The sequence below is a fragment of the Capra hircus genome, chromosome 1 (assembly GCF_001704415.2).
Source record: "Capra hircus breed San Clemente chromosome 1, ASM170441v1, whole genome shotgun sequence".
Taxonomy (NCBI): Eukaryota; Metazoa; Chordata; class Mammalia; order Artiodactyla; family Bovidae; genus Capra; species Capra hircus.
The window spans coordinates 127,206,355-127,233,513 of NC_030808.1; the positions used below are offsets into that span (position 1 = coordinate 127,206,355).

The 27,159-nt window shown below is 45.8% G+C and overlaps 1 protein-coding gene across 2 annotated transcripts in view; it reads right to left on the reverse strand.

Annotated features, from left to right (window-relative positions):
- Positions 229–27,159, reverse strand: part of PXYLP1 (2-phosphoxylose phosphatase 1) — an 88,594-nt gene continuing 61,663 nt past the window's right edge. For both annotated transcript variants that reach the window (XM_018049770.1, XM_013966023.2), the window contains 4 exons: positions 17,534–17,692; positions 16,580–16,706; positions 7,485–7,624; positions 229–2,592 (listed from right to left, as the gene is read on the reverse strand). In XM_018049770.1, coding sequence (XP_017905259.1) covers positions 1,655–2,592; positions 7,485–7,624; positions 16,580–16,706; positions 17,534–17,692 — 1,364 coding nt within the window. In that variant the 3' untranslated portion in view covers positions 229–1,654. The remainder of the gene's footprint in view (positions 2,593–7,484; positions 7,625–16,579; positions 16,707–17,533; positions 17,693–27,159) is intronic.

Genomic DNA, 27,159 nt, shown 5'->3' on the forward strand with positions numbered 1-27,159 from the left:
CAGAGAAGGAAGCTGTAGCCCCTCTGTGGCCCAGGGCAGGACTCTGTCCCTTCCAGTCACCCTAGCAGGCCTGGCTTGGCCCGTTGCTAGTCACACGGGGCCTCCCTTCCCCATGTGCACTGTAGAGTTTTCTAATTTAAAATGCTTTTATTTATTAAAAGATAAGACAGTTAAAACTCACTTGAAAAGAAACAGTGACTTATAGGTATAAACCATGAGTTACATGTATGAGTATTCTTCAAAAATTTATTAATAGAAACATGTATTTAAATGAAACACTGGACAAAAACAGACAAAAAAGGCTGGAATGGCAATGACATTGGAGAATCTCACTTTACATTTCTTTGCACAGAACTAGCACCATTTTAGGCAGAAATCACAGATTTAATTATAATTGCTTCTAATATATAAAATACCTTATAAATATTATTTAACTATCTAGTAACAAAGTTCTTCCAAAAACTTATTTAAAAATCAATTTGAATTTACCATTTGAAACTGACGAAAATGGTCTAAAAATCGATCCAATTCTACTGCTTGTCAAAGGGAAGGAGCCATCATTAGTTTTATTGGGAGAAAGTGCCTGAATTCAGCTTCTAGTTCCCTTCTAACCACCAAGCAGATACAGTAAATGGAATATTTCATAGGAATAAGAACACATCTAAAACTGGTCTTAGAAAATATTTTCCTAGACTATAAAAATACTAAATGGAATACAAAAATTTCAGCATGTACAGCAAATAGACTACAGCAGACAAATATTGAAGACATACTCAAAACTATCTTATACCACAATCATCATGAACATCAAGTATTATTCTAATAATTTTTTTATGATTCACTCTGGTTCAATGTTTGTTTCCCCTCAAGTTTTGTTATCATGTCAGATACAGACCAGATTCTGTGTTTCTAGCAGAAGTTACTGGAGGCACCACTGAATAATTCTGGGTATTCAACTGGTTCTCTCAAAAAGTGCTGAAAGTGCAATTGTAGTACAGCCTGGTTCTTAGAATGGGGGTCAGCAAACTACAGCCCTCAGGCCACAGCTGGCCCACTGCCTCTTTTGTGTGGCCTTTGACAGCCACACTTAACTCATCCAAGGGTCATCTGTGGTTGCCTTCATGTTACAAGAGCAGCGTCGAGCAGCTGTGACAGGTGCTATAGGTGGCCTTTTGGTCCAGAGTCTATAATATTTACTATCTGGCCCTTTATGGAAAAAGGTTGCCCACCCCTGTTTTCAATGAATCACTTCAGGAAACCATCCACTGAACAAGGACAAGGTGAGGTTGTCCCAGATGAAGAGGCGGTTTGGCTGAGATTTGCTGATTCCATCACACAGTACCAAGGCAGATCAAAAGAATACACATTTGAATTGGCAACTTTGGGCACTGAAATATTATTCTGGCATCCAAGTAAAGTCTAGCTGGAATAAAGTACCTTCCTTTCTCTGTGAACTGACCACTATGTCTCAAGTTACTCACGTACCCAATTACAGTAACATACTCCCCGTTCAACCCCAAATCCACGTGGGCCCCAAGCATGATTTCTGGCCTTTGCAAACCACCTTGTAACTTTAGCAGCCGACAGAACGAGAAGTGGACGTTCCCCATCCTTTTGAATTGGCGTCGATTCTCAGCGCTGCATCGTGCGCCTTTTAGAATCCTTCCTTGTGACATGCTTCATAATAATTGGTACTACCACCACCCAGGGCCACAAACATGTCCTTTTTGATGAAGCGGACTAAATTTTCGAGGGGACACATGGGCTTGGGAGACCGCCTGTGGTGGTCCTGGCAGAATGAAGTGTAGAACGTGATGTCAACACCATCATAGAGGATCCGGACGGAGTGCTCACGGGGTTTCTCCCTGTCCTGCCAGAGCTCAAAGACCAACCTGGCCGCAAACCGTGGGAATCTGGCTCCTGTAAGGCCCAAGGCACTGAGAATCGGGGCCAGAGTAACGTCATGAGCAGAGTAGAGAGTGAAGAGCCCTTCCTTCTTGCCCTCTGCTGTCTGCTGCATGCGGCTGACAGTTTGGTTCAGGATGGGGTGGGCGCCCAGGAGCGCGTACCCCAGGTACAGCTTCTTCTCCTGCCTCTCCCTCTCGTCCTCTATCTGATGCGTCTTGATCACCTTGAAGTGGTCCATGGTGATACAGCCGTTCTTGGTGCAGGGGAAGCTGACATTGTGGCAGAAGAGGCAGAGCAGGGAGTCGATGGGGTTGGCAGCCCGGAGCTGCTTGGTGGGGATGTCCACGATCCGGGCCATCTCCTCATAGGTCCTTTCCAGCTGCCTGTTATTCAGACGTAATAGGTACTGCCGACGCTGCTCCTTCTCCAGGTACTGGTTCCTCAGTGGGCAGTAGCAGTTCCCAGAGCAGAACAGAGCACTGGGCTGGTGCCTGAAATAAACCTTCTTCCAGTCAAAATCTGGCAGAAAGCCATAGAGCAGAGCCAGCCCACTCTGCAGCGTCCGGCTCTTGCCGGTGGTCTCTAAGTGAAGCTGCTCTGCAGCCCAGTCACTCGGCAGGAGCTTGTGTTTCTTCAGGTAGATGTCCCTCAGCAGCTGGCCGTTCTGCAGGTGCTGCACGACCCCTGAAACACAAGAGCGCCACACGCTTGCCTCACTACCAGCTCAGTGAAAGGGACAGCCAGGGGAGTTGAGGCTCGCCCAATGCTGGAAGGCTTCAGACACTGTATGGTTACATCCTTGAGCCCGGCCCCCACTGCAAGGGACCCTCCAGAAGGGGCTCCCACCAGCATGTGAAGGGATTACACACAAAGGGGTGAGCAGAGTGGGGCCCTGTCCTCTGGACCCACGCCTTTCCAGGGAGTACAGGGACCATATGTCTGCCTCGATCCCTTCTCTGGAAGAGGGTTGTGACTGGTGGGGCTCAGAGGTAAGACCAGCCTGCTGGTGGAGGTGCAGGAGGTAACGGAGCCTAAGGAGAGCTTTCTCCCTCCTGACCAGGGACACATCATTCCTCAGAGTGCCTGGGAGCTCACAGAAATCAGTCAGGCAAGGAGAACAAGTCAAATCCTGGCTGCCCAGTTCCCTTCTTCACTCCATATTCCCTATTCTCCCAGCCCAAGGCTCTCTGCTTACCTTCTGGGTCCATTCTGCCTAGTCCTACCCTTTACCTGAGCAAGGATACTCTCCCTGCACAGATATGGAATGATCTCCCACGTACCTAGATGGAATATTTGGGGGAAAAAAAGAGAGCAAATTGCAGAACAGCGAGTTTACTATGCTCCTTTTAAATTAAAATGAGGGGAAAAATAAGAACGTTATATAGCACATAACATAGTAAGAATGTTATATAGCTGCCTGTGTTTTGTATAAAGAAACTTTGGAAAGGCGCATGATGGTTATCTGGGGGTGAGAGGGGCACAGAGATGGGGGGTGGTGACAGAACATGGGTAGCAGCATAAATTTTAAGTTTCCCTTTAGTAGTTCCTGGAGAAGGAAATGGCACCCCACTCCAGTATTCTTGCCTGGAGAATCCTATGGATGGAGGAGCTTGGTGGGCTAGAGTCCATGGGTCGCAAAGAGCTGGACATGACTGAGCGACTTCACTTTTACTTTAGTAGTTACAGTTTTGAAATACACACAGGAACTATGCCACAGTACAATTAAAAAAAACAACCAAAAACAAACACTGAAGAAACCTTATCTTCAAGTAGGAGAAGGCAATCCAAGATAAGAGCAAGCTCACTCTCCAGCCAACAGGATGTTGGAATGGCCTTTCAGTGTGAGATCTGAGTTCTCTGAGAGTGTAAACCACAGGCAGGCCCTGTGACCAGTGATGCCACTTATTCAGATGCCCGACTGGTCTGAAAAGCCCAACCACAAAGACAAGACAACTTCAGGCTGAAATGTGTGGGACAGAGGGAACAGCGTTGGCCCAGGAAGGGGAACAGCTCGGGTGTGGGGGGGGGGGAACATGAAGGCTATCTAGATCCTATTCTAATGAAGAGTATGGAGAGCAGGGTCCCCTTAGAGATCTGGGCTGGGACAGGTCTTAGCGTTTCCAAGTGACTTGCACAGAGGGGCCAACACCCAGAATCTGTGTCTGGCCCCCAGTTCCTTCTGGGCCTACCCTGCATTCTGAGGCTGCCTACGTTTACCACGCACCAGGCCTTTCTCCTTTAATCCTCACAAAAACCCAACAAAGAAAGCAGAAGGAAACTGAGGCCCAAGCCACTCACAGTTAAGATGTGGCCGAGGCAGAACTCCAGCTCCCCTGTGGGCCCCACCTGTGCTCTTACTCGCGGCTCACATCACCTCCTCCCTACATGTTCATGCCGAAATATTACCCATTCAGGGTGTCTCCTCTCCAAACACAACTTGCATCTTCACAACCCGGCTCCTGTCCTTCCCTTTCTCTTCCCAGTGAAATCCTCATCCCGACTCCAATACTATAATTCCTTTTCTGGCCTCCTCTTTCTCCCCCAGGTGGAATTAATCATTCCCTCCTGTTCACACAGGCTGCTGGACTTCTGAGGCATTTGCTGAGCGTAACATGTGCTAGAACTGTGCTCAGTGCTTTACACACACTGTCAAATGCAACTTGCCACCAGCTCTGTCGGGAATGTGTTACATGCCGTACTTCATAGGTCTGTTTACTCCAAAGCCTGTGTTTATTCTGTAGGAACCTGCAGCTTGCAGCAGCACCCTCAGGGGCTTCCATGCGCTGTGCCACCCAGTTGCCCTCCTCCCCTACACACGGCAGCTGCTAAAGCATCTGGGACAGAGTAGACACTGATGGTCAACTGCATCTTACATGGTTCCTGTGAGGTCCCCTAAGTGTGCCACTTATAAATGATTATTCTAACAGCGATGCAAAATTTCAAACAGCTAAAAATGACCATTAAAAGAGACCAAGGGAATAGGAGCAAACTACCACAAATAAGATTTCTAGGGCAAGGCTAATTTGAAAACCACTGATGATAATAGGTCAGTTGGAAAGAAAGATGGGAGTGAATAAACTACTTGATGCAATTACCCTGACCTCCCAGCCAGCTGATGCACACTGACCCTCAAGGACACCATAAGATTCTCTCAAGAACATGAACGTGTAAGTTCATCTCTATATGTGGCCAGGACTGTCTCCATCGACAGACACACAGCAAAACCATAACAGCAGGGACAGACAGCTTTTTTATCGCTGGGACCAGTCACTGGAGGCCTAGTCATATTTTTGTCCTTAGAGTCTGTGAGTCATCCTCAGTCTTTATAATAAATGTCCTTTTTTTTTTTGGCTTGAGTTGGTTTCTGTTACTCACCACCAGTGGTTCTCAGCAAGCACAGTTCTGCACTCAGGGAGGGTTTGGGTTGACACAGTAACACGGGGAGGAACATTGCTGACCCCTGTGGGTGGGGGCCAAGGGCTGGACATTCTTCACAAGGAACTGTTCTCTGTTCCGAAAAACTTTTGAATGTACAAGACATTCCCATATGTGAAAATCCTTCAAGTTTTAATACTTTAATCCTTGAAGTTTTAATACTTCAATTTCAAAACTTTTTTTGCACAACATTAACATCTACTGAATTTTCCAGAAATAAATTAAGGGACATCTGTCTTTTGATCACATTTGTCAAATAAATCATGTCCTGATACGTAAGAGCCATCAGTGCACATCCTTTGATCAGTCTGCATTTGTAGCTGTCACCACACCCATCTACACTTAGGTGCAAGCAATGGATTACTTCATTTTCTTTTCTAACCAAGGTGTGCTCAAACATTTATACTGAGATATATACAATTACATAATAATATAATTTCCTTTTGTTTCTACTTCATATTACAGGTAGGATATCTAATATAACTGTTTTGTAAAATTATGTATATAGAACGGTTATATTTGAATTTCACTTTGGGATAGTTCAGGGAGCACCACAAAATACTTGTTAATAAAAGGGGGCTCTGGTTCTGGTAGGAGGACTCCTCTATTTTTATTTATTTGTTTTTAAAATATTTATTCATTTGGCTGCTCCAGGTCTTGGGTGCAGCATACAAGATCTTCAGCTGTGGCATGTGGGATAGAGTTCCCTGTTCAGGGACTGAACCCGGGCCCCCTGCACTGGGGGCACAGAATCTTAGCCATGGACCACAAGGGAAATCCCAGGACTCCCGTTTTAAACCAATGCAGAGCTTGCGCATGTGGAACTAATTAGCAAAAGCTTATGCCAAAACTCCTTATTCAAGGCTAAACCTCCACAGCCTTCATCTTGCCCCACTTGGTCACTTACTATCATTCTCCCCAATAATAATAGTTTTCAAAACATGGGGAACCCAATGGGGTTTGATGGATCTTCTTTCTATCAAAGCTGAGGTCCTAAGATGCTGGTGGATCAAGAAACAGAATATGGCCTATAGGTCATCCTGATTCCTCCAGAAAGACCAGTGACCACACAAAGGTCCTCTGAGGTCTCAGACTGAAGAAGTAGAAAGCTGGTACCTCTTGGGGGCACCAGTTCTTTCTCGTCCCAACCCACAGTTAACTCACCAACCTATGCTGACAGTGTACTGGCTGCACAGTAATATGAACAGGGGTGCAGAGGGAGAGATGGCTTTTGTGAAGAACACACTTGCAGGCTCCATGTGTGGTGGGGCTCTACCATATGCATGTCCCTCAGATCTGGGGCATTAAAACCTTTTAGCTGTTTTGTCTTAAGTATCTAAGAACATGGGACTGGTTACATACATCATGGCCTATCGATAGCGGAAGAATATGCAGCTATCAGAAATTATGTTGTTGATGAACACTTATTGGTAGGGAAAGACTGTCACAATATATTATTAAGTGAAAAAGTGGGCTACAAAATAGTGCTCAGGAAGATGCAACTTGTGAGAATGAGTGTGTGTCTGCATACCCATGACCACATACAGATATTAACACTAAAGGTTATTAATTTCTTTGGTGAGATTACGAGTGCTTTAGATTCGTCTTCCTTTTGCTGAATTGTCATTCCTACTTTCTCTTCCATGAATATATATATATATATGTTTAATAATAAGAGAAAAGGCTATTTTTAATATTTAGAAATCAGACGGGACTTCCCTGGTTGGAGCAGCGTATAGGAATCCACCTGCCAAAGCAGGGGACATGGGTTTGATCCTTGTTTGATCCGGGAAGATCCCACATGCCTTAGATCAACTAAGCCTGTGCTCCACGACTACTGAGCCCACACATGAGAAAAGTCACTGAAATGAGAAGCCAGTGCACTGCAACGAAGAGTGGCCCCCAGTTGTTCCAACTAGAGAAAGCCTGCACACAGCAATGAAGACCCAGTGCAACCAAAAATCATAAATATATTTTTAAAAAGAAATGTTTAATGAGATACCTTGGTGGGCTCACAGCTGCTTCAGGTACTAGTGCTGACTCACCCCGCGCCCACAGCGTTTCACCTGAGGCCCCGCTGCATGCGTCCACCACACACGGGAGTGGGTGGAAGAAAGTGGAAGAATGGTCGATGTACTTACCTGTCTGTGTGAGCTCTCCCATCTCACACAGCTGGTGACTGGAGTAAAGAGGCAGTGAGTGCAAGGGGCTTTCGAAAGAGGCTCCAGGTCCTTTTGACATGTGATTCACAAAAGCCTCCAGTTTAGAGTGATATGGCTTCCTAAGGAAACAACACAGAGAGTTAGCGGTCAATGTGCTCTGAAAGAGTCCACAACGATTTCAGCTGCAACAAGCAGTATCCCAGGTGAGCCATGCCCTTTCTCACCTGCAATAATAGTACATTCCAATCTCATGATTACTCACCTGCTGACACCTACATATAAAACCCCCGCTCCGTAAGGCCAGCCTGAGCCCTTGCCATCTCCCAGAGTGCCCATCCTTCTCAAGCCCTGTGGGGGTTAGCGCTGACCTCACGCATTCTGTTCCCCAGCCCGTACCACTCCTGTCTCCCCCTCCAGGAGGCCACCGACCTTACCAGGCAGCCAAGCCTCGGTTGGCCGTCGTCCTCGATTTCTCCCTCCCCTGCCCTTGCCCATGTGCCCTCCTGGGCTGCTCTGCTCCCCTCTCCTATCCCTGCATCCCTGAATAGGTTTTGGCTCAGGGAGCTTTTGTCTAGATGGTGTGGGCTCCTCCTTGACCTTCCTGCAGCCTAATCTTGCCTTCTTCACAGACAGTGAGGTCAACACAGGAGGCAGCCCTGTCGCCGCTCCCCACAGCACCTCCTTTCCAAGGAGCCTCATGTGGCCATTAGCCTACTCCGGCCCTGCCTGACTCAGGCCCAGGGCTCCCCAGTGCTGTTCTCTGGCCATACATAGCATCTGCCTTCTGTACCCCACACTTGTTCTTGCACGCTTCCAAGACTTTCCACATGCTCCCTCTTCCTCCTAGAAAAGGCAACCCAACTTTCACTGGGGTAACCTTTAATCCTTAACTTACGTGACCTCTGGAAAATCTCTTGTGAAGAAAATTAACTGATCAGGATAACCCATATCTCTACAGCTCACTATGCACTTTGCACATATGGTATCTCACTGCATGTGGGGTGATAATGAGTGGGAAAAAAAACAGGTTATTTATGAGATCTTATGAAGTTTATGATATTATTTATATTTCTGCCATGAAGTCACGTGTGGTAAATCAAGATTTAGCAGTCTCATCACAAATACACAATTTCCCTGAATAATGAAATGATCTATGAATATATACATACATTTTCTCTGAATAATGAGATGACCTATGAGTATACACACCTTTCCCTTGAATAATGAAACGGCCTTTGACTGTTTATACATTGTCCAGCTGAACAGAGGTGGACAGATAGAGTAGTTCCCAACTAAACTAAAGCAGCATGAAAAGAAGCAAAGATAAATTGTTTAATGGCAGACCCCTGCTGTCTGAAAACCTAATTAACTTTGGCAATGCTTTTACAATGGCTGCCAAAATGGGTTTATTATCTTTCGAAAACATAAAGCTAAAAAAAAAAACCCATTACAAAAATATGTTTTAGAGAATGCTAATCCTGACATACAGTATATAGTCTAATAAATCACCCTGTATTGCTACAAGACATTATGGCTTTCCATAAAAACAGAGGATGTTATTTTCCCTGAGGCTGAAACACATATATATTTGCAAACTGGGAAATAAAATGTCCAGACTGATAATGAGGCTGCCGAAACGAATCCACATAAACAAAGGCTATCTATCAACAGGAGTCAAATATTTTGCTCCAGGCCATTATTTCAGGTTGGTGATGTTTGAGGAACCAAGAAAGCTTTGCTACCAATTTTAGAAATGAAATTTCCCCACTGAAAGTGTTTGCTGGGAGGTCCCAAGTTTTCAGGGAATCTGATTGCTTAATGATGCATTAATATCTAAATGTATTCATGAAAACCTGTTTTTGATATGGAAAAATGACAATTCATGAAAGAAAAATTTCACTTATGGATAATATAACAAAAGACTGAGTCTTTTAATCAGGAAGAGGACCAGGTAACCTGAGTCCTTGGGCCTGTCCTGGATCTGACTGATCGGGTCCTGAGGCAGGAGGTATATGGGCCCCAGACTGAACAGCTGGAATCTGTCTCCTGAGGACAGATATTTCAAGACAAAGATAATGGCAAGAGCAAGAGGAAGTGGAGTCCTGCTTGGATAAAAGATAAAGAGACCACATATTTCTCTTTCTTGAGGTCAGAGACCCCCAAACTATGCATGCAAAGAAAGGATCCTTAGGAGAGGAGGTGCTAGACCATAATATGTTCTGTCAACTTCCCTGAGACCTGTGCACTGCAATCTATCCTGGCTAAAAGATGGATGTGCACACACGGGGGGGGCCTTTAGCCAGACCAATTATGACTTAAAGCCAGACAAAGCAAGATGACTAGCCAGAGGAAACCCAGAAGAACTGCCTCCAAAAGCACAGGACTCTGTCTCTCTCTCTGAGCCAGCCCGTGCTTCCTCTGCACATATATTCTCTCTTAATAAACATTTTAGCTGTCTCACTACTTTTCATCTCTTCGCTGAATTTTTCCTTCAAAGCAGACAACAGCAGCAGCCTAGGTTCAAACCCTGGTAGGGGAACTGAGATTCCTGCTTCAAGCCATCACAGCTGAGGCCACCCCACAGCCTCTCAAGATCAGCTCATATACTGCTCCATCCCTGGAGTGAGAGGGTCCCTAGCACACATTAGATACCTCAAAAACACATGTAAATGAATTCAACTGGGAAGTGCCCCACACTGACACTTCAGGAAAAGTCCAAGCCTTCTATAATCTGTAGCAACGAATATAGAAAGTTCCCATAGTTTATTAAAATATCCAGATTTTGATGGAAATATTAAAAATAAAGGCAGTTGTAAGTGAGCCTTATTTATAAGACAGATTCTCTTTGGTCAAATTTTAGTCTCCTCTGAACCCTCTTCCCAACCAGGCCTTGATCTTTGGATTTATACCTGTCTTTGCATTGCCCATGTGTAGCAAAAATCCTGCTAAAGCCAGTTTAGCCAGAATCTCACACTCTTTTTTTTTTCGCTGTGCTGGGTCTTTGTTGCTATGCAGGCTTTTCTCTAGTTCCAGCGTGAGGGCTTCTCTTTAACGTGACTTCTCTCGTTGCAGAGCGCAGGCTCCAGCTACACAGGCTCAATAGTTGTGGTTCATGGGCTTAGTTGCCCCGAGGCATGTGGGATCTTAGTTCCCTGATCAGGGATCAAACCCATGTCTCCTGTATCGGCAGGTGGATTCTTTACCACTGGACCACTAGGGAAGCCCAGAATCTCCCACTCTTGGTATCTGATCACCTGACACCTGATCAAATTCCTCAACCCCAGTGGTATCTGGTCACCCTGCTCTGCTTTCATCAGGAATCCTGTGGAGCCAGTTAACTGGAACCCCCGACCCCCACCCTGCTCCTTGGCTAAAAAGCCCCCCTTGTCTATGCTCTATCTGGAACTGAGCTCAGTTCTATCCCTATTGTATTAACTCCTCAATAAGACCTGTTTTTACTGCTTTATCTGTTCTTCAGCTCTGGTTTTTCTTTAACAGTTAGATACTAAAAACTATTCTCTGCTTCTTGGGAACTTGGTTAGATCCCATTTTTGAGATCCTAGTGGTAAGTAGAGTCACATGACTAAGTATTTGCAAGTGGAATGGAAGGATGTATGCCAATCTGTGTTTAGGCTTTCAGATCATGGGTGTGCCCCCTTCACACTCTCTCCCTTCCCTCTGGCCACGATCCCTAGGGCAGCAATCCAGGTTCAGTCAAGTACACATCCCTAGGGCATGGTTGGGAGCAACAACTTGGAAGGAACCTGGGGCCCTGAATGATCAGGTAAAGTAAAATTATACAACCTGGAATACTCATCTCAGACCTTCATGCAAGAGATAAACTGCTGTTATTTAAGGCAAGGCATTCCTGGCTCCCCTTTTTATTTTTTACAGTAAGTCCCCTACATACGAATGAGTTCTATTCTGACAGCACATTCATAAGCCCAACAAAGTTAGCCTAAGAAGTCAACTAACACAATCAGCTATATAGTATGTACTTTAATAGGTTTATAATACTTTTCACACAAATAATACATAAAAACAAATGCAAAAAATAAAGAGTTTTAATCTTACTATACAGTACCTTGAAAAGTAAGATAGTACCAGCTACATCACCACTGCTTTTACTCTTGATTCCAGACATCCTGGGCTTGAAATAAAGCTACTGTACTACTGTACTCTATATAATACTATAAAGTACACAAAAGCACAACCACTTGTACAGGTTGCACACACATGACAATGTATAGCAGACATGTGAACTAACTTACACGACTGGACATGCGAACACATGTTCACGTCTTCAAAAATTCGAAACTTAAAGGTTCATATGTAGAGGGCTTCCTGTATTTTTATTTTTTGGCCATGCTACACAGCTTGCAGGATCTTAGTTATCTGACCAGGGACCAAATCTGGGCCCATGGCAGTGAAAGCACTGAGTCCTAACCGCTGGCCCATTGGAGAATTCTCCTTGGTTCTCTTTATTATAACAGCATGCACAGAAATGACTGTATCTGTGATGATGAATTTTTCTTCAGGAAATGCCCATGTTATTGTATTTTCATTGGAAATCTACTTTCACACTGAAAATAGAAACAGCCAGCAGTGCTACCATCTTAAGCCTTCAAATTATTTGCTTCAGAGTTCTTAATTACATTTTATATACATTTTCACGCCTATTACACAAAGCTCTAGACAGAAGCCCTGAGGCTAAACCACACATATATAAGAAAATGTATTGTGCTTTAGCCATCATTTGAGCAATTACTGAGTTCTGCAAACACTAGTATGACAAGCAGAGAGAAGTATAAGACCAGCGACACTGTTATTCAAAAAAGCAATTCAAAAAAGCTTGCATGGCTGGAAACCAGAACAAGTTCATGCCACAGATTTTTACAGTTTATGCCAATTAAAGAATTTATTATATTATTAATAAATATTAATATTATTAATAAAGTAAAATGCTAAAAAGATAAACAATATACTTTTCCCAGTCTTTGCTTTTCTGGCCCTTTTTGCTCTATTTGATGGGATTACCCTCCCCACTCCTTCCTGAAACTCCTTCCTCAGCTCCTATAACATCACTCTCCTGCCTTCTTCCTGTTTGCAACTCCTCTATCTCCTTCAGGGACCCTTCTTTCTCTCTGTGCTATAATTGGCTGGTGCTCTCAGGGCTCTGGTTTTGGCCCGTTCCTCACCCCACAGCCTCTGTGTGTGATACCATTCAAGCCCAAAGCTTCAGCTACCGTCCACATGCTGAACTCTGGAATCGATCTCCACCTCACTGCAGGACAATGTTCCTGAGCCCCACAACTACTCATGAAGAGGCAGCTTCCACTATAAAGACTCTGAGAGTCAGGGGAGGTGTCCTTGTAAAGGGAAACATCAGGGTGTCTGGCCCCTGCTGTTTCAGCTCGGTGCACCCCCACCTGCCAGCCCAGAAGTCTCCTTCACCAGATGGGAGTAATGGGAGCACTTCAGAATGCTCTGCCTCAGAGGAGGCTATAAAATTAATAATTCGTGAAGATGAACTGGCACCTGGGAACGCAGCAGGCCCAGCTGGTGACCCAGATCCACAGTCCCAGGGGACGAAGAGTCCCAGGTGGGTCCCCTTTGCTGGAACAACTCCTCACTCTTACGCTAAACGTGTGTTTATAATGACAGTTCAGTTCAGTCGCTCAGTCATGTCCGACTCTTTGCGACCCCATGAATCGCAGCACGCCAGGCCTCCCTGTCCATCACCATCTCCCGGAGTTCACTCAGACTCACGTCCATCGAGTCAGTGATGCCATCCAGCCATCTCATCCTCGGTCATCCCCTTCTCCTCCTGCCCCCAATCTCTCCCAGCATCAGAGTCTTTTCCAATGAGTCAACTCTTCACATGAGGTGGCCAAAGTACTGGAGTTTCAGCTTTAGCATCATTCCTTCCAAAGAAATCCCAGGGCTGATCTCCTTCAGAATGGACTGGTTGGATCTCCTTGCAGTCCAAGGGACTCTCAAGAGTCTTCTCCAACACCACAGTTCAAAAGCATCAATTCTTCGGCGCTCAGCTTTCTTCACAGTCCAACTCTCACATCCATACATGACCACAGGAAAAACCATAGCCTTGACTAGATGGACCTTAGTCGGCAAAGTAATATCTCTGCTTTTCAATATGCTATCTAGGTTGGTCATAACTTTACTTCCAAGGAGTAAGCGTCTTTTAATTTCATGGCTGCAATCACCATCAACATTTATTGTTATAAAAGATGGAATTCATTAAATGCCATTAATTAATTAAACATGTATATTATATCCACTTTCTAGAAAAGATTGAAAGTAGCTCCTAAAAATACAGAATGTGGGCTAAAATAGACCTTCCTTGATGGCTCAGTGGGTAAAGGGCCTGCCTGCAATGTTCGGGACACAAGAGAGAGATGCAGGTTCAATCCCTGGGTCAGGAAGATCCCTTGGAGAAGGAAACGGCAACCCACTCCAGTATTCTTGCCTGGAAAACCCCACAGACAGAGAAGCCCGGTGGGCTACAGTCCATAGGGTCGCCCAGAATCGGACACGACTGAGCGACTAAGCATACACACAGCACACGTTCTATCCACTCCCTAGAAAAGACTGAGAGTAGCTCCTAAAAATACAGAATGTGGACTGAAATAGTAGAACTAGGCCAAAAAGTCAAGACCAAAGGAAATGACGCAGAAGTGGCTGGGGCAGCTGGCTCCTGGGAACTGCGCCGCTTAGGTGGCAGCCACAGAAGTGGCCTCGTCACGGGTCCTGCCATCGCCTTGGCAGAACGAGGGGCCCTGGGGCCTGACCTGGCCTTGTGACCATAACCACTCGGAGAGGAGAAAAGGCCAGGCCTGGGAGACTCCAGGCTGCTGCAGTGAATGAAACACCATTGCTCAAATTCTCATTGGTGATCAGGTTCTGTGCTTTTCTGCATCATCACAGTTAGACCTCACCAGGATTTCACAGCTGAGGCTCAAATCTACTATGATAGACGCATGAGAGGCAATGATGACCTGTGATTCTTACTGGGCTCCTGAATTCATTCTGCAACCAACCCAGTCCAACAACCACGCTCGGGCTGGGCACCAGTGATATAAAAGGAGTAAGGCCCAATGCCCTGCAGAGCCAGTGGTGTGGGAGGGCAGAAACAAGGACGCTGGGAGGAGAGCCTGCTGGTAGGGAGGAGGCTAGCCTGCTGCCCAGTGGCCCTGCCAAATGGACTCCTTCCCTGGGAACAGCCAGGTGGTCCCCAGAGCCCTCAGGGTGCCCAGGGGCCTTCCAGCATCAGCTGACTGGCCTGGGGGCAGACCCATTGTCCCACCTGTGATTCTGAAGCCCAGTCAGAGAAAGGCGAGCAGAAGCTAAGAGCTGCCCACTGGAGCAGGGTACCTCCCACAAACCCTGTGAGGCTGATCTGGGTCCAGCCAGCTCAGAGGCCCAGTGGTCCATCTGTCCCTGGGTTGTTCAAAGTCCTGTACAATGACAAGACTGAGTCAGCTGTTAACACACTGAACCTCTGCTGTGCCGAAGGAGAGAAGCCACTTCCCCAGCCACCCTCCCATCACCCTGGATGCTCCAGCCCAGTAACTAAAGGGTTAACACCCAGCACAGCAAGTGGCCTCTATCCCTCCCCTAAACGTAAGGATAGTTAAGGTCTGGTCATTAAATATTTTGTTCTGAGGCCCTTCCTGTACATCCCTCTTTTCAGGTTGAGTGAGACAGTGCTGGTGCCTGATACAAGCAGAGAAGCTCTCCTAACGCAGTGGGAGAGGTTTCCTAGAAGGTGTGCCATCTCAGAGGGTCTTGGAGGAGCTATAGGAGGGGACCAGCAAGCCGAACCACAGGTGCAAAGGCCTGAAGGGTGAAGAGCCAGCAGGCAGTGGTGGGCAGGGGCAGAGGGTCCCAGCGGAAAGGCTGCACAGAGGCCTAGAGATGAGGAAGAAAGCCATTGACTGCACACGGGCTGGACTCCACCCAGGAGGTTTTCCAGGCTGTGGGACATGAGGACATGCATCCAGGCTTGTTGAACACAGAGGAGAAGACACAAATTCCTAGGCTTCGAGCTTTGTGACCTCCAGCAGGAAATGAAAGCCTAGAGCCATGTGGTATTTCATTATGTTTTTACATAAAATGGTTCACTTCCTCTTCCCTGTGATATTAGACAATAAGAAGGCTGAGATGCAAAGGGTTAGCCTGGAACTCCTGGGTTCATACTGCAATCCACTGTGAATGGACAGCCCTGGCTGCTGGGGGGCAATGGTTCCACCAGGCTGGTACCCACAGCATTCCATCACCATAACACCTTCCCCACGGAGTACTTCCCCGTCTCCTCCCTTCATTCATTAAACTCTGCCTGGGAGATAAGGAGACCCCAACACACCTGCTGAGGCCTGGCCCACCGCTTTACTGCTCACTGTGGCTCTCACTTTAGAGCCATGCCATTTCCACATGCACAATTCTACTGTCTTTTCAAGTATTTTTCATCCTAAAGGCTGTCACCCAAGAGCAGGTCGTCTCTCTTCCTGGGAAGAATGGAAAGCCTGACGTAATGCTCTTCCTGTAAATGACTTTGCAGCTGGTGATATTCAGCCTTCTCATCCCATTACTCCTCACCCCAGCTCTGCATGGTCAGCATCATCATCCCCATTTCAGAAACAGAAGGCTGAGACCCAGAGAGAGTAAGGGACATACCTGCAGCCCTGAGTGGAACAGCCACACCAGGGTCTGAGGACTCCTGGCCCAGTGCAGGGAGTGTCTCAACTGTTTCTTAAACTAAACAACAGCAGGGAGGGAGACTGTAGATAGCAGACTGGCCAGGGCTCAAATCTCAGTTTATCTGCTGCGTGGCCTCAGACAGGTGTCCTCACCTCTCTGGGCCTCTGTCCTCTCAACCGTGAAATGGGATTAACCTGCAGGATCGTTCTGAAGATCCAAATCCTGGCAAACAGTACTCACTGGATGTGCGCAGGCCACTCCCCCATCCTGTCATCCTGTTTTGAATAGTTTTCCAGTCACTCTTTTGATCTGAAAAGAGATTCTTTTCAATGACTTTTAAGAAAAGTGCAATTTACCTGTTAGCCACCAGAGTGCAGTCAATTTCCGGGCGCTTCGTTTTGGGAATGGCGTACAGTGGGTACCTGTCCCCGTGTCGAATGAACACGTGCACAGAGACCAGCTTAAAATGATGCGGAGCATGGCCTGCGTGAGAAAAGCACGTTGCCTGGTTGTCACTCAGGAACGGTCTATCCTTTCAGCTTGCAGAGGCCGGGAGGGGTGACCCTTGTGGCAGGGTGCCTTGCTGGGTTGGAGCGAGGGTGACCTGCTGACTCCCTCACAAGGAAGGGCAGAGGAATGTAAGACGGCTGCCTATGCCCCAGAGTCCCAGCACTCACAGGGAGACTTTAGGGTGTGGCTGCGGGCTGGAGGTCAGTGAAGTGGGGGCAAGACTGCTCAGATAGCCTCACTCACATCCACAGACCAGGGGGAGGCCCATGGAAGTACTGGAAACCATGACTTCTGCTTTAAATCTTTCTCTTGTGAAGCAAGACTGGGCAGAAAGAGAGAAATACTCAACATCTTCTTTGACTTACTTTCAGAAAAGCAGAAGTCAACAGAGAAACCATATTTTCCTACACCTTTAATGCCGGACACCAGCGGGGTATGATGTGGGAATCCTAAGCCCTGAGAGAGCCCACCTGGGAAAGAGTTGAGCTGAGGGTGACCGCCTAGAACCCCTCAAGGCCACCTTTCTGCTCATTCTCACTGAAAATCAGGATGACGGCAAACGACGGTGGAGGCCTTCTTATGCACCTCATGCTGCTCAAAGCAGTTACTTACTCATCCTAGCAGCCCTGTCTGTGAGTAGGGATGGCTTGTTATGCCCATTTTACAGATGAGGAAACTAAGACCTGGGAACTCATTCAAGGGCACAGCCCAGTGGCGACTGTAGGATTGGAGGCCCGGCTGTCTAGCTCCTTAGATGCTGTGTGAAGATGCTACCATGTTGGGCTGCACAGCCGGCCTACCTTCCATGCTGCGCTCAGCCACACCTGGAATGTTGCAGTACAAAAGGGCTTCATATACCGGGTCCATCACGGGGGGCTCCGTTGCTGGGTCAGGCATGATTCTTTTTCGATTCTTGCTGGTCACTCCATTCTTGGTTGCCAGCACTGGGATCAGGTGGACTGCAGGGAAAGCAAAGTAGGTCAGGAAACATGCGGTCATGGAGGGCATAAGCCAGCTAGAGGACCCCAGAGGGCAGCTAGATTTTCACCGGAATTCACCTCTCTCTCAGAATTAGGCTGGACTTCAATGCATCAATAGCAAAATGTCAGCTTCCCATTCAAGAACTCTTAAAAAATTTTTTTTTAATTTATTTTTTAATTGAAGGAAAACTGCTTGACAATGTTGTGCCATTTTCTGCCGTACAACACAAATCAGGCATAGTTATATATGTGTGCTGTGCTCATTTAGTCATGTCCAACTCTTTGCAACCTAGGGACTGTAGCCCGCCAGGCTTCTCTGTCCATGGGATTCTCCAGGCAAGAATACTGGAGGGGGTTGCTGTGCCCTCCTCCAGGGGATCTTCCCGACTTTTAGGAATTGAACCCCTATCTCCGGTGTCTCCTGCACTGCAGGCAGGTTCTTTACCCACTGAGCCACCTGGGAAGCCCATAATTATATATAAATATCTTTTAAAAAATACTTAGTTATTTGGCTGTACTGTGGCTTAGTTGTAGCACATGGGCTCTTCATAGCAGTGTGCAGACTCTCTAGTTTTGGGATCTTAGTTCCCTGATCAGGGATCGAACCCATGTCTCCTGCACTGGAAGATGGATTCTTAACCACTGGACTACCAGGGAAGTCTTGAGTCCCCTCCAAGCCCTGCCTCTTTCTCAACACCCTCCTCCTCCCCTTGTCAATAATTATCTATGCAACACCAGATGGGCCACCCAGAGAGAGGGGGCCTCACCCACAGTGGTGAAGGAAGAACTTACTAACTTCATGCAATCTGATTACTTCGTTCTGAACACCCTTTGAATTCTGGTAAATACTAAGGTGGAAAGCCATTATCTACTGAGTGCCTATGAAGTGCTAGACATATGTCTGTCATATCTCATTTAATACCATCTGCCTTGCACTCTGGGGCCCCCTGAGCCCAAGCATGGGTATCTGCTCATTAATTCTCAAGAGACTATTTTACAGTGAAGAGAGCCACAGACCCAAGGCAAGGCTGAGGCAACTGCCCAAGGTGTATGTGCTGGAGGGAAGACATCTCAATCTCACCCATCTGTCCCAAGGCCAGGTTCTCCTCCACCCCCATCTTCTGGATGTTATGGATGGACACTCCATCTATTATGCTTGTCCAGACAGCACCCCTCTTTCTGTTGGGGAACCACTCCTTCCCTGCCATGTGGTTCAGCCGAACTGCCAGTCACAATGTCAAGTACAATACAGACAAGAAGAGGGGACTCCTTTTCTCCTGGACACTGATATCTAAGAACAGAAACCCAGGGCTGCCCCAGTCATTTGTCCCTCCATGGACAGCCTCTGCCTGCAGCGGCCAGAGCAATAAATGAGGAGAATTATCAGAGAGAAAGAGGAAAGAAGATCTGAGGATATCCACCCTCTGGTCCCTGGGTCCAGATGCGGCCTAAGTGCCCATTCGATGTCCCAGTTCTGTAAGCCAAGAAAGTCTGCTTATTACTTAAGCTAGTCTCACTTGAGCTTCTGTTCCTTTCAACCAAATGAGTCCTGGTTTTTACATTTTATCAATTAGTTACAAACAGCTGTAAGTCCATCTCCTAGGTTAGTAGTACTCAATCTTTCAAACAGTTCCCAATTTGGAACTACCTACAATAATAATCGTTGTATTTTTACCATCACCAACTGAGGGAATATGTGAAAATAGGTGTGCCCATGAATCATTAAGAGGAGATGAAGAGGTAGCAAGAATACACAGAAGAACTATACAAAAAATGTTCTTAGTGACCCAGATAACCACTCTGGCACTCACTTACAGCCAGACGTCCGAGTGTGAAGTCAAATGAGCCTTAGGAACCATTACTACAAACAAAGCTAGTAGAGGTGATGGAATTCCAGTTGAACTATTTCAAATCCTAAAAGATGATGCTGTTAAAGTACTTGACTCAATATGTCAGCAAATTAGTAGTGGCTACAGGACTGGAAAATGTCAGTTTTCATTCCAATCCCAAAGAAAGGCAATGCCCCAAAATGTTCAAATTACCGCACAATTGCATGCATTTCACATGCTAGCAAGATTATGCTCAAAATCCTTCAAGCTACGCTTCAAACAGTATGTGAACTAAGAACTTTCAGATGTAAAAGTTGGAATTAGAAAAGTCAGGAGAACCAGAGATCAAATTGCCAACATCCACTGGATCACAGAAAAAGCAAGGGAATTCCAAAAAAATCTACTTCTGCTTCACTGACTATGCTAAACCCTTTGACTGTGTGTATCACCACAAACTGTGGAAAATTCTTAAAAAGATGTAAATATCTGACCACCTTACCTGCCTCCTGAGAAATGTGCATGCAGGTCAAGAAGCAACAGTTAGTACTGGACATGGCACAACAGACTGGTTCCAAATTGGGAAAGGAGTACATCAAGGATGCATATTGTCACCCTGATTATTTAACTTATATGCAGAGTACATCACGTGAAATGCCAGGCTGGATGAATCACAAGCTGGAATCAAGATTGTGAGGAGAAATATCACCAACCTTAGACATGCAAATGATACCATTTTAATGGCAGAAAGTGAACAGGAACTAATGAGCCTCTTGGTGAAGGTGAAAGAGGAGAGTGAAAAACTTAAAACTCAACATTAAAAAAACTAAGATCATGGCATCTGGTCCCATCACTTCATGGCAAATAGATGGGGAAACAATGGAAACAACAAGAGACTTTATCTTCTTGGGCTCCAAAATCACTGTGGACAGTGACTGCAGCCATGAAATTAGAAGATGCTTGTTCCTTAGAAGAAAAGCTGACCAACCTAGACAGCGTATTAAAAAGCAGAGACACCACTTTACCGACAAAGGTCTGTCTAGTCAAAGCTATGGTTTTTCCAGTAGTCATATACGGATGTGAGAGCTGGACCATAAAGAACGCTGAGCGCTGAAGAATTGATGTTTTTGAACTGTGGTGTTGGAGAAGACTCTTGAGAGTCCCTTGTACAGCAATGAGATCAAATCAGTCAATCCTAAAGGAAATCAACCCTGAATATTCAGTGGAAGGACTGACACTGAAGCTGAAGCTCCAATACTCTGGCCACTTGGTGTGAAGAGCCGATACACTGGAAAAGATCCTGATGCCGGGTATTGAGGGCAAGAGGAGAAGAGGATGACAGACAATAAGATGGTTGGATGGCCACTGACTCAAATTTGAGCAAGCTTAGGGAGATAGTGAAGGACAGGGAAGCCTGGCGTGCTGCAGTTCATAGGGTTGCAGAGAGTTGAACATGACTTGGCAACTGAACAACAACAACAACAATGAATCATTTAACTTCTTCTTAATCATCATATAATATAAATGCATACATTTGAACAATAGCTAAAACAGGGTTCAATCACCAGTCTAAAACAACTTAAATTCCCTAACTACTTCTACAAATTTTCCTAATATTTAAAGTTTTCCTAGATGGCAATGACGACCCTGTATGCAAGACAGGGAAAGAGACACAGATGTGTATAATGGACTTTTGGACTCAGAGGGAGGGAGAGGGTGGGATGATTTGGGAGAATGACATTCTAACATGTATACTATCATGTAAGAATTGAATTGCCAGTCTATGTCTGATGCAGGATACAGCATGCTTGGAGCTGGTGCATGGGGATGACCCAGAGAGATGTTATGGGGAGGGAGGTGGGAGGGGGGTTCATGTTTGGGAACGCATGTAAGAATTAAAGATTTTAAAATTTAAAAAATAAAAAAATACATAAAATTATAAAAAAAAATAAAGTTTTCCTTTGGCAAACATGTTATAAACAAAGGTATAAGATAAGCAATCCACTAAGAAGAAAATATTTACAACATATATAACAAACTATTTAATATTTAAAGTGCACAAATCTCCTAAAATTGAAAAATTAAAAAGGATAAGAGCAGGCTAATTATCGAAAAATAAATCTCAGGGCAATAAACATACAAAAAAATGTTCAATATTATACATACTTTAAAAATACAAATGAAACAATAGGATAGGATTCCTTCCATCCCATCAGATTAGAAATCCACATTATAACAATAATATCAGTATTGGGTTTGAAACCTACATTTCCCTATATTTCAGGTGAGAGAGGAAGTTGAAAGGACTTTTAGGAAGGAGTATTTGCCAATCACCACCAAAATGTTACATGTACTTTATCCATGACCCTATTATTCTATCTCCTGGAATCTATTCAACAAAAATATCAATTCCCATCACCAAGACATATGGCCAAAGAGATTCACTGCAGCACTGTATATAATAACACAAAAAAGGGAAATGACCTAAATATCTTTTATCAGCAGAACAGAATGTAACACCCACAGTGGAATATTCTGTCAAGGTTAAAAAGAATGAAAAATAATAAAAGATTCTTTGATTTTTGTGAATAAACCAAGTCACTGGATATTCACATAATCCTTTTTATGGAAAGAAAAAATTAACCATAAGTATATGAATATACAGGCATTTTTATTATGTAAATGAACAGGAAAATGTCTACAAGGACATTCCCCAAAAGTGCCTTTGGGGAATGGGTAGAATGGGGTGTAAAGAAGTATTTTCACTTGTTTTTCTGTGACTGTCTACATTGTTTTATAAATCCATACATATATATATGTAGATACTGACATGTATTTACAATAAGCATATGTTACATACTATCTACATTCTATATGTATACAAATATATGTATATTTCTATCATGTCTAGATATATTGATACTTTTTTTTCAATAAGCATATTTTCATTCCTTACTTATGATGAAACAACAACCACAGAGCTAGAGCTGGCCCTTCACCAACTAAAGAAGCCCTTCAGTTTGTCCTAAACCCACTCTCTTCCTAACAGTTAGGAAGGTCTGGAACTGCTAACACACAGCTCAAGTGTTCAAAGGTAATTTACCATGGTGGGGAGAATTTGTGCCAGAACAAGAGGACAATAAAAAGTATACGTCATAATTAGCCTCCAATTAAAATAAATAAATTAATTTAAAAATAAAATAAAGAAGGGGGGGAAGTACATGTCCTAAGGCAGCATGTTAATGACCCAGCCCTTCCAGCCATGTGGCACCCCTCAGTCCTTGATTCTGATCTTTCATTAAGCAGTACCAGGTGCTGGCCCCTTGGCCATGCCTGTGGGCACACTCCCTTTGAATCTGGGCCACTTAGCTGAAGCTAAGGAGACATAATACGAGTGACCCTGGGACAGAGGGGTATGGGTCCCTAAGCATCCCAGAGTCCTCACAGTTTGCTGGTTTATTTGAGAGCACATGGGATAAGGCCTGTTGGAACTGCTATAAGCCGAGTGTTTGCTGTGCTGTGCTCAGACGTGCTCAGTCATGTCCAACTCTTTGCGACCCTATGGACTGTACCCCACAAGGCTTCTCTGCCCATCGCATTTTCCCAGCAAGAATATTGGAGTGGGTTGCCATTACCCACTCCAGGGATCTTCTGGGCCCAGGGACCGACCTGCATCTCCTGGGTCTCCTGTGCTGGCAGGTAGATTCTTTACCATTCATTGCACCATTTGGGAAGCCTAAGCTGAGTGTTCATGCTCCCCCAAATTCACATGTTAAAATCCTAACTGCCAGTGTGATGGTATTTGGAGGAGGGGCCTTGGGGAGTAATTCAGTTAAGAGGGTGGAGTCCTCATGAATGTGATTAGCCATTATAAGAGAGATCCCAGAGAGCTGCCACCCCCATTTCTATAATGTGAGGTTACAGCAAAAAGAGGCAAAAAGACACCTAAGGGCAGACTTAGGTGTAAGGGAGCATCCTGGGGCTGGAGGATGCGGCTTCTTCTGGCAGGCCTCCCCAGCTCCTCCACTGCCCTGAGGACACGTAGGAACTCTGCTGATCCCACGCAGCTCATATGTCACTGGGCAAGAAAAAGGAACTGTAGGCGCATCAGAAGGAACAGCGGGCAGTCAAACAGATGGAAGAATAACGAGGTGTCATGTAGGTGTAAAAAGCTCCACGAACAGACACAAGTGCCCTGGGGCCACTGTATCGTTGTGGCCAACACAATGACACAATAGGAGACACCTTTTATTAATAATTAACTCGATATCAATGGGCACGCTTTCTTTGTGGTGTGATTTCCCAATAGAAGACCTCATACGCCACCTGGGGATGAGTCTCTCCCATTTATGGCTGTTGTACCTGTTCATCACATCTATAATCACTTTCATCCCGTCTTCACATCCATAAACCTTCTTGTATAAAAAGATGCCAGTTATGTCTCAAGGTCAAAGAATGGCAGAGAACATGACCTCTAAAGCAGTCCCTTGGGCCCCCTCACACGCAAAAGCAACTAGCAAACTTCTCAGAATGAGAGTAAGACAATCAGATGCTGTTTCATGTAGGCCCCTCCCTTGTCTCACCACCCACCTCATCCCTCAATGCACAGAGGAAGGATCCATGTGCCTCATTACCAAACATCCCTGTAGCTGTGACTAGAATTCAAACCAAACTGGCTGGTGCTGCTTTCTCCAGCCTTATACCTCACCTCATCCTAGGAAGAGCAACCATCAGTCAGGCATGAACCTCAGGCAGAGGCAGGTCAAGGGACTTGCCTGGGGTCACTTGCCCTGTAAGCCTGTTGACCTGCCAGGCCTGGTATTTAGGCATCTCCCATCCAGCTATCCAACATTTATTGAGCATCTACTAGGAATTCTTCACAGAGAATAAAAGACTCCAGTTGCTGTCCTTCTGCCAGAGCTTACAATCCAGTTGAGGAGGGTGGTAAGATATTAAATAAGAAAACGGGAGCAGAAAGCATATGGGGAAATGTCCTTCTCAGCCACTGTGCCTCTGTATACCCTGGGGGCTGGTTTGGGGGTATGGGTGTAGGAATAATGCAGAAACAAACCGGATATAGAGGAGACACTGGGAAGTCACCACAAGAGTGATCAAGAAGAGGCTCGGAAGAAATACCATCTATCAACAAGTCTCAGCTCAGCAGCCAACTTGATGAACATGTCTGAAGAGAGATGTTTCATCCAACAGTGAACTGCTTCTTTTAATTTTTATCTATTCTATTGAAGACCCCCATGGGAGAGAGGAAAGGAGAGAAATAACGAGTCCAGAGTCAGGGTCAGACCATGACCCTAGCCCCTAGGGTGCGAGCTCCTTCTTGTCTGGCCTTGGTTTCAGGCCCCTTAGTTATTCTACATGCTCAGCAGGTTGTGTGTGTGCAGCCAGGCATGACCTGGGAATCACTGCGACTTCACAAAGACAGGTCAGTGCCTCTCTTCCAGGGCACCAAGCCCATGCCCACCATCTCCAGCTCCTCACTCCATATGGGGGCTCTGGCCCAGGGCAGGGGACAAGAATTTACCTGCTTCCAGGCCTCTTCCCACCTGCTCTAGCATTCAGAACCTGCTGTATGCTGCCCTTTACAGGAGATTCTGATGGAGGGTCAGAGAACCACCTCTCCTTCCCTTCTGTAGATGGCTCCTCTCCCAGGTCAACCCCATGCTGTGGTGGGGGTGGTCATGACCCTTCTCCAGGACCCTGTCCTTGCCATGCTGGTCCCAGGGATGGGACCTGGCACTAGCCAACTGGGTCAATAAAGGCCCTTTCCAGGAAAGACAGCTTCCCCACATGGAAGAATCAGGTGACCCCAGAACCCCTGCCTCCTGCCATCCCTGCCCTAGTCATTTAGTTATCCTGCTGCTGTTTAGTTATCAACTCTTCCTCTGATTATACAGACACCCTGGCAGGTTGAAGTAAGGTATCTAGGATCCACAGGTGTCCCAGGGCAGGTGGGCAAGTGTTGGCCGACCCGTCTCCACCACTCTGGGTTCAGCTGCCCCACAGGTCTCACCACTGACTGGACCAACAAAGAACCTGGTGGGGCCAAGTTATGGCCCCACCACCTGCTTTTCACCTTCCTAGCTCCAGAGTCTGCTTCACCCTTGTTGGGACCTCAGCCCTGGGCTGATCACCTTCCTAAACGACTGTAGTCACTTCACCCTTGCATCACTCAAGTCTGTCCTGAGTCAGCCCTGCAGCCATAATTCCCTTAAATAGTTCAGCTCACCTAACTATTTAATGTACCTTTTTATAAGTTAAACACCCCTAGTCCTGTCACCTGATTTCTGCAATTTCTTCCTCCCCAAAGCTCAAAAGGTTCTTGAATTCTCTTTATCTTTGTCTTTAATTTGTGCCAATTTGATTACTATGTGTCTCAATGTGTTCCTCCTTGGGTTTATCATGGCTGGGACACTGTGTGCTTCCTGGACTTGGTTGACTATTTCCTTTCACATTTTAGTTAAGTTTTCAGCTATTAACTATTTTCTCAGGTCCTTTCTCTTTTTTCCTTCTGGGCCCCCTAAAATACAGATGTTGGCATGTTTTTATGTTGTCCCAGAGACCGTCTTTGTTTCTTTTCATTATTTTTTCTATATTTTGGGGCACTGATTTCCACCATGCTGTCTTCCAGAACTTCTGTCTCAGCTCCTCTGCTATTAATTCTTCTAGTGTATTATTTATCTCTGTTTGTTCCTTAGTTTTTCATTGGTAAACATTTCTTGCATCTTCTCCATTCTTTTTCTGAGATTCTGGATCAACGTCACTATCATTATTCTGAATTCTTTTTCTGGAAGACTGCCTATCTCCACTTCATTTAGCTGTTTTTCTGGGGTTTTATCTTGTTCCTTCATCTGGGAGATAACCCTCTGCCTTTTCATTTTGATTAACTTTCCGGATTGTGTGGGTTTTGTTCTGCAGGTTGTGGGACTGTAGTTGTTCTTGCTTATTCTGTCTTCCCTCTGGTGAATGAGGCTATAAGAGGCTTGTGCAAGCTTCCTGATGAGAAAGACTGGTGGTGGAAAACACTGAGTCTTGCTCTGATGGGCAGGACCATGCTCAGTAAAACTTTAATCCAGTTGTCTGCTGATGGGGTGGGGGTGGCGCACTCTCCCTGTTAGTGGTTTGGCCTGAGGCGACCCTGCTGTGGAGTCTATGGCTCTATGGTAGGGCTGATGGTGAACTCCAAGAGGGCTCACACCAAGGGGCACCTTCCAGGACTGCTGCTGCCAGTGCCCCTGTCCCCACAGTGAGCCACTGCCAACCCACGCCTCCACAGGAGACCCTCCAACACCAGCAGGTAGGTCTGGTTCAGTCTCCCATGGGGTCACTGTTTCTTTCCCTTGGGTCCTGGTGTGCACAAGATTTGTTTGTGCCCCCCAAAAGTGGAATCTGTTTCCCCCAGGCCTGTGGAAGTCCTGCAATCAAATCCTGCTGGCCTTCAAAGTCTGATTCCCTGGGCATTCCCAGTCCCTTTGCCAGACCCCTGGGCTGGGAAGCCTGATGTGGGGGCTCAGAACTTTCACAACAGTGGGAGAACTTCTTTGGTGTTATCATTCTCCAGTTTGTGAGCTGCCAACCCAGTGGGTTTGGGATTTGATTTTATCA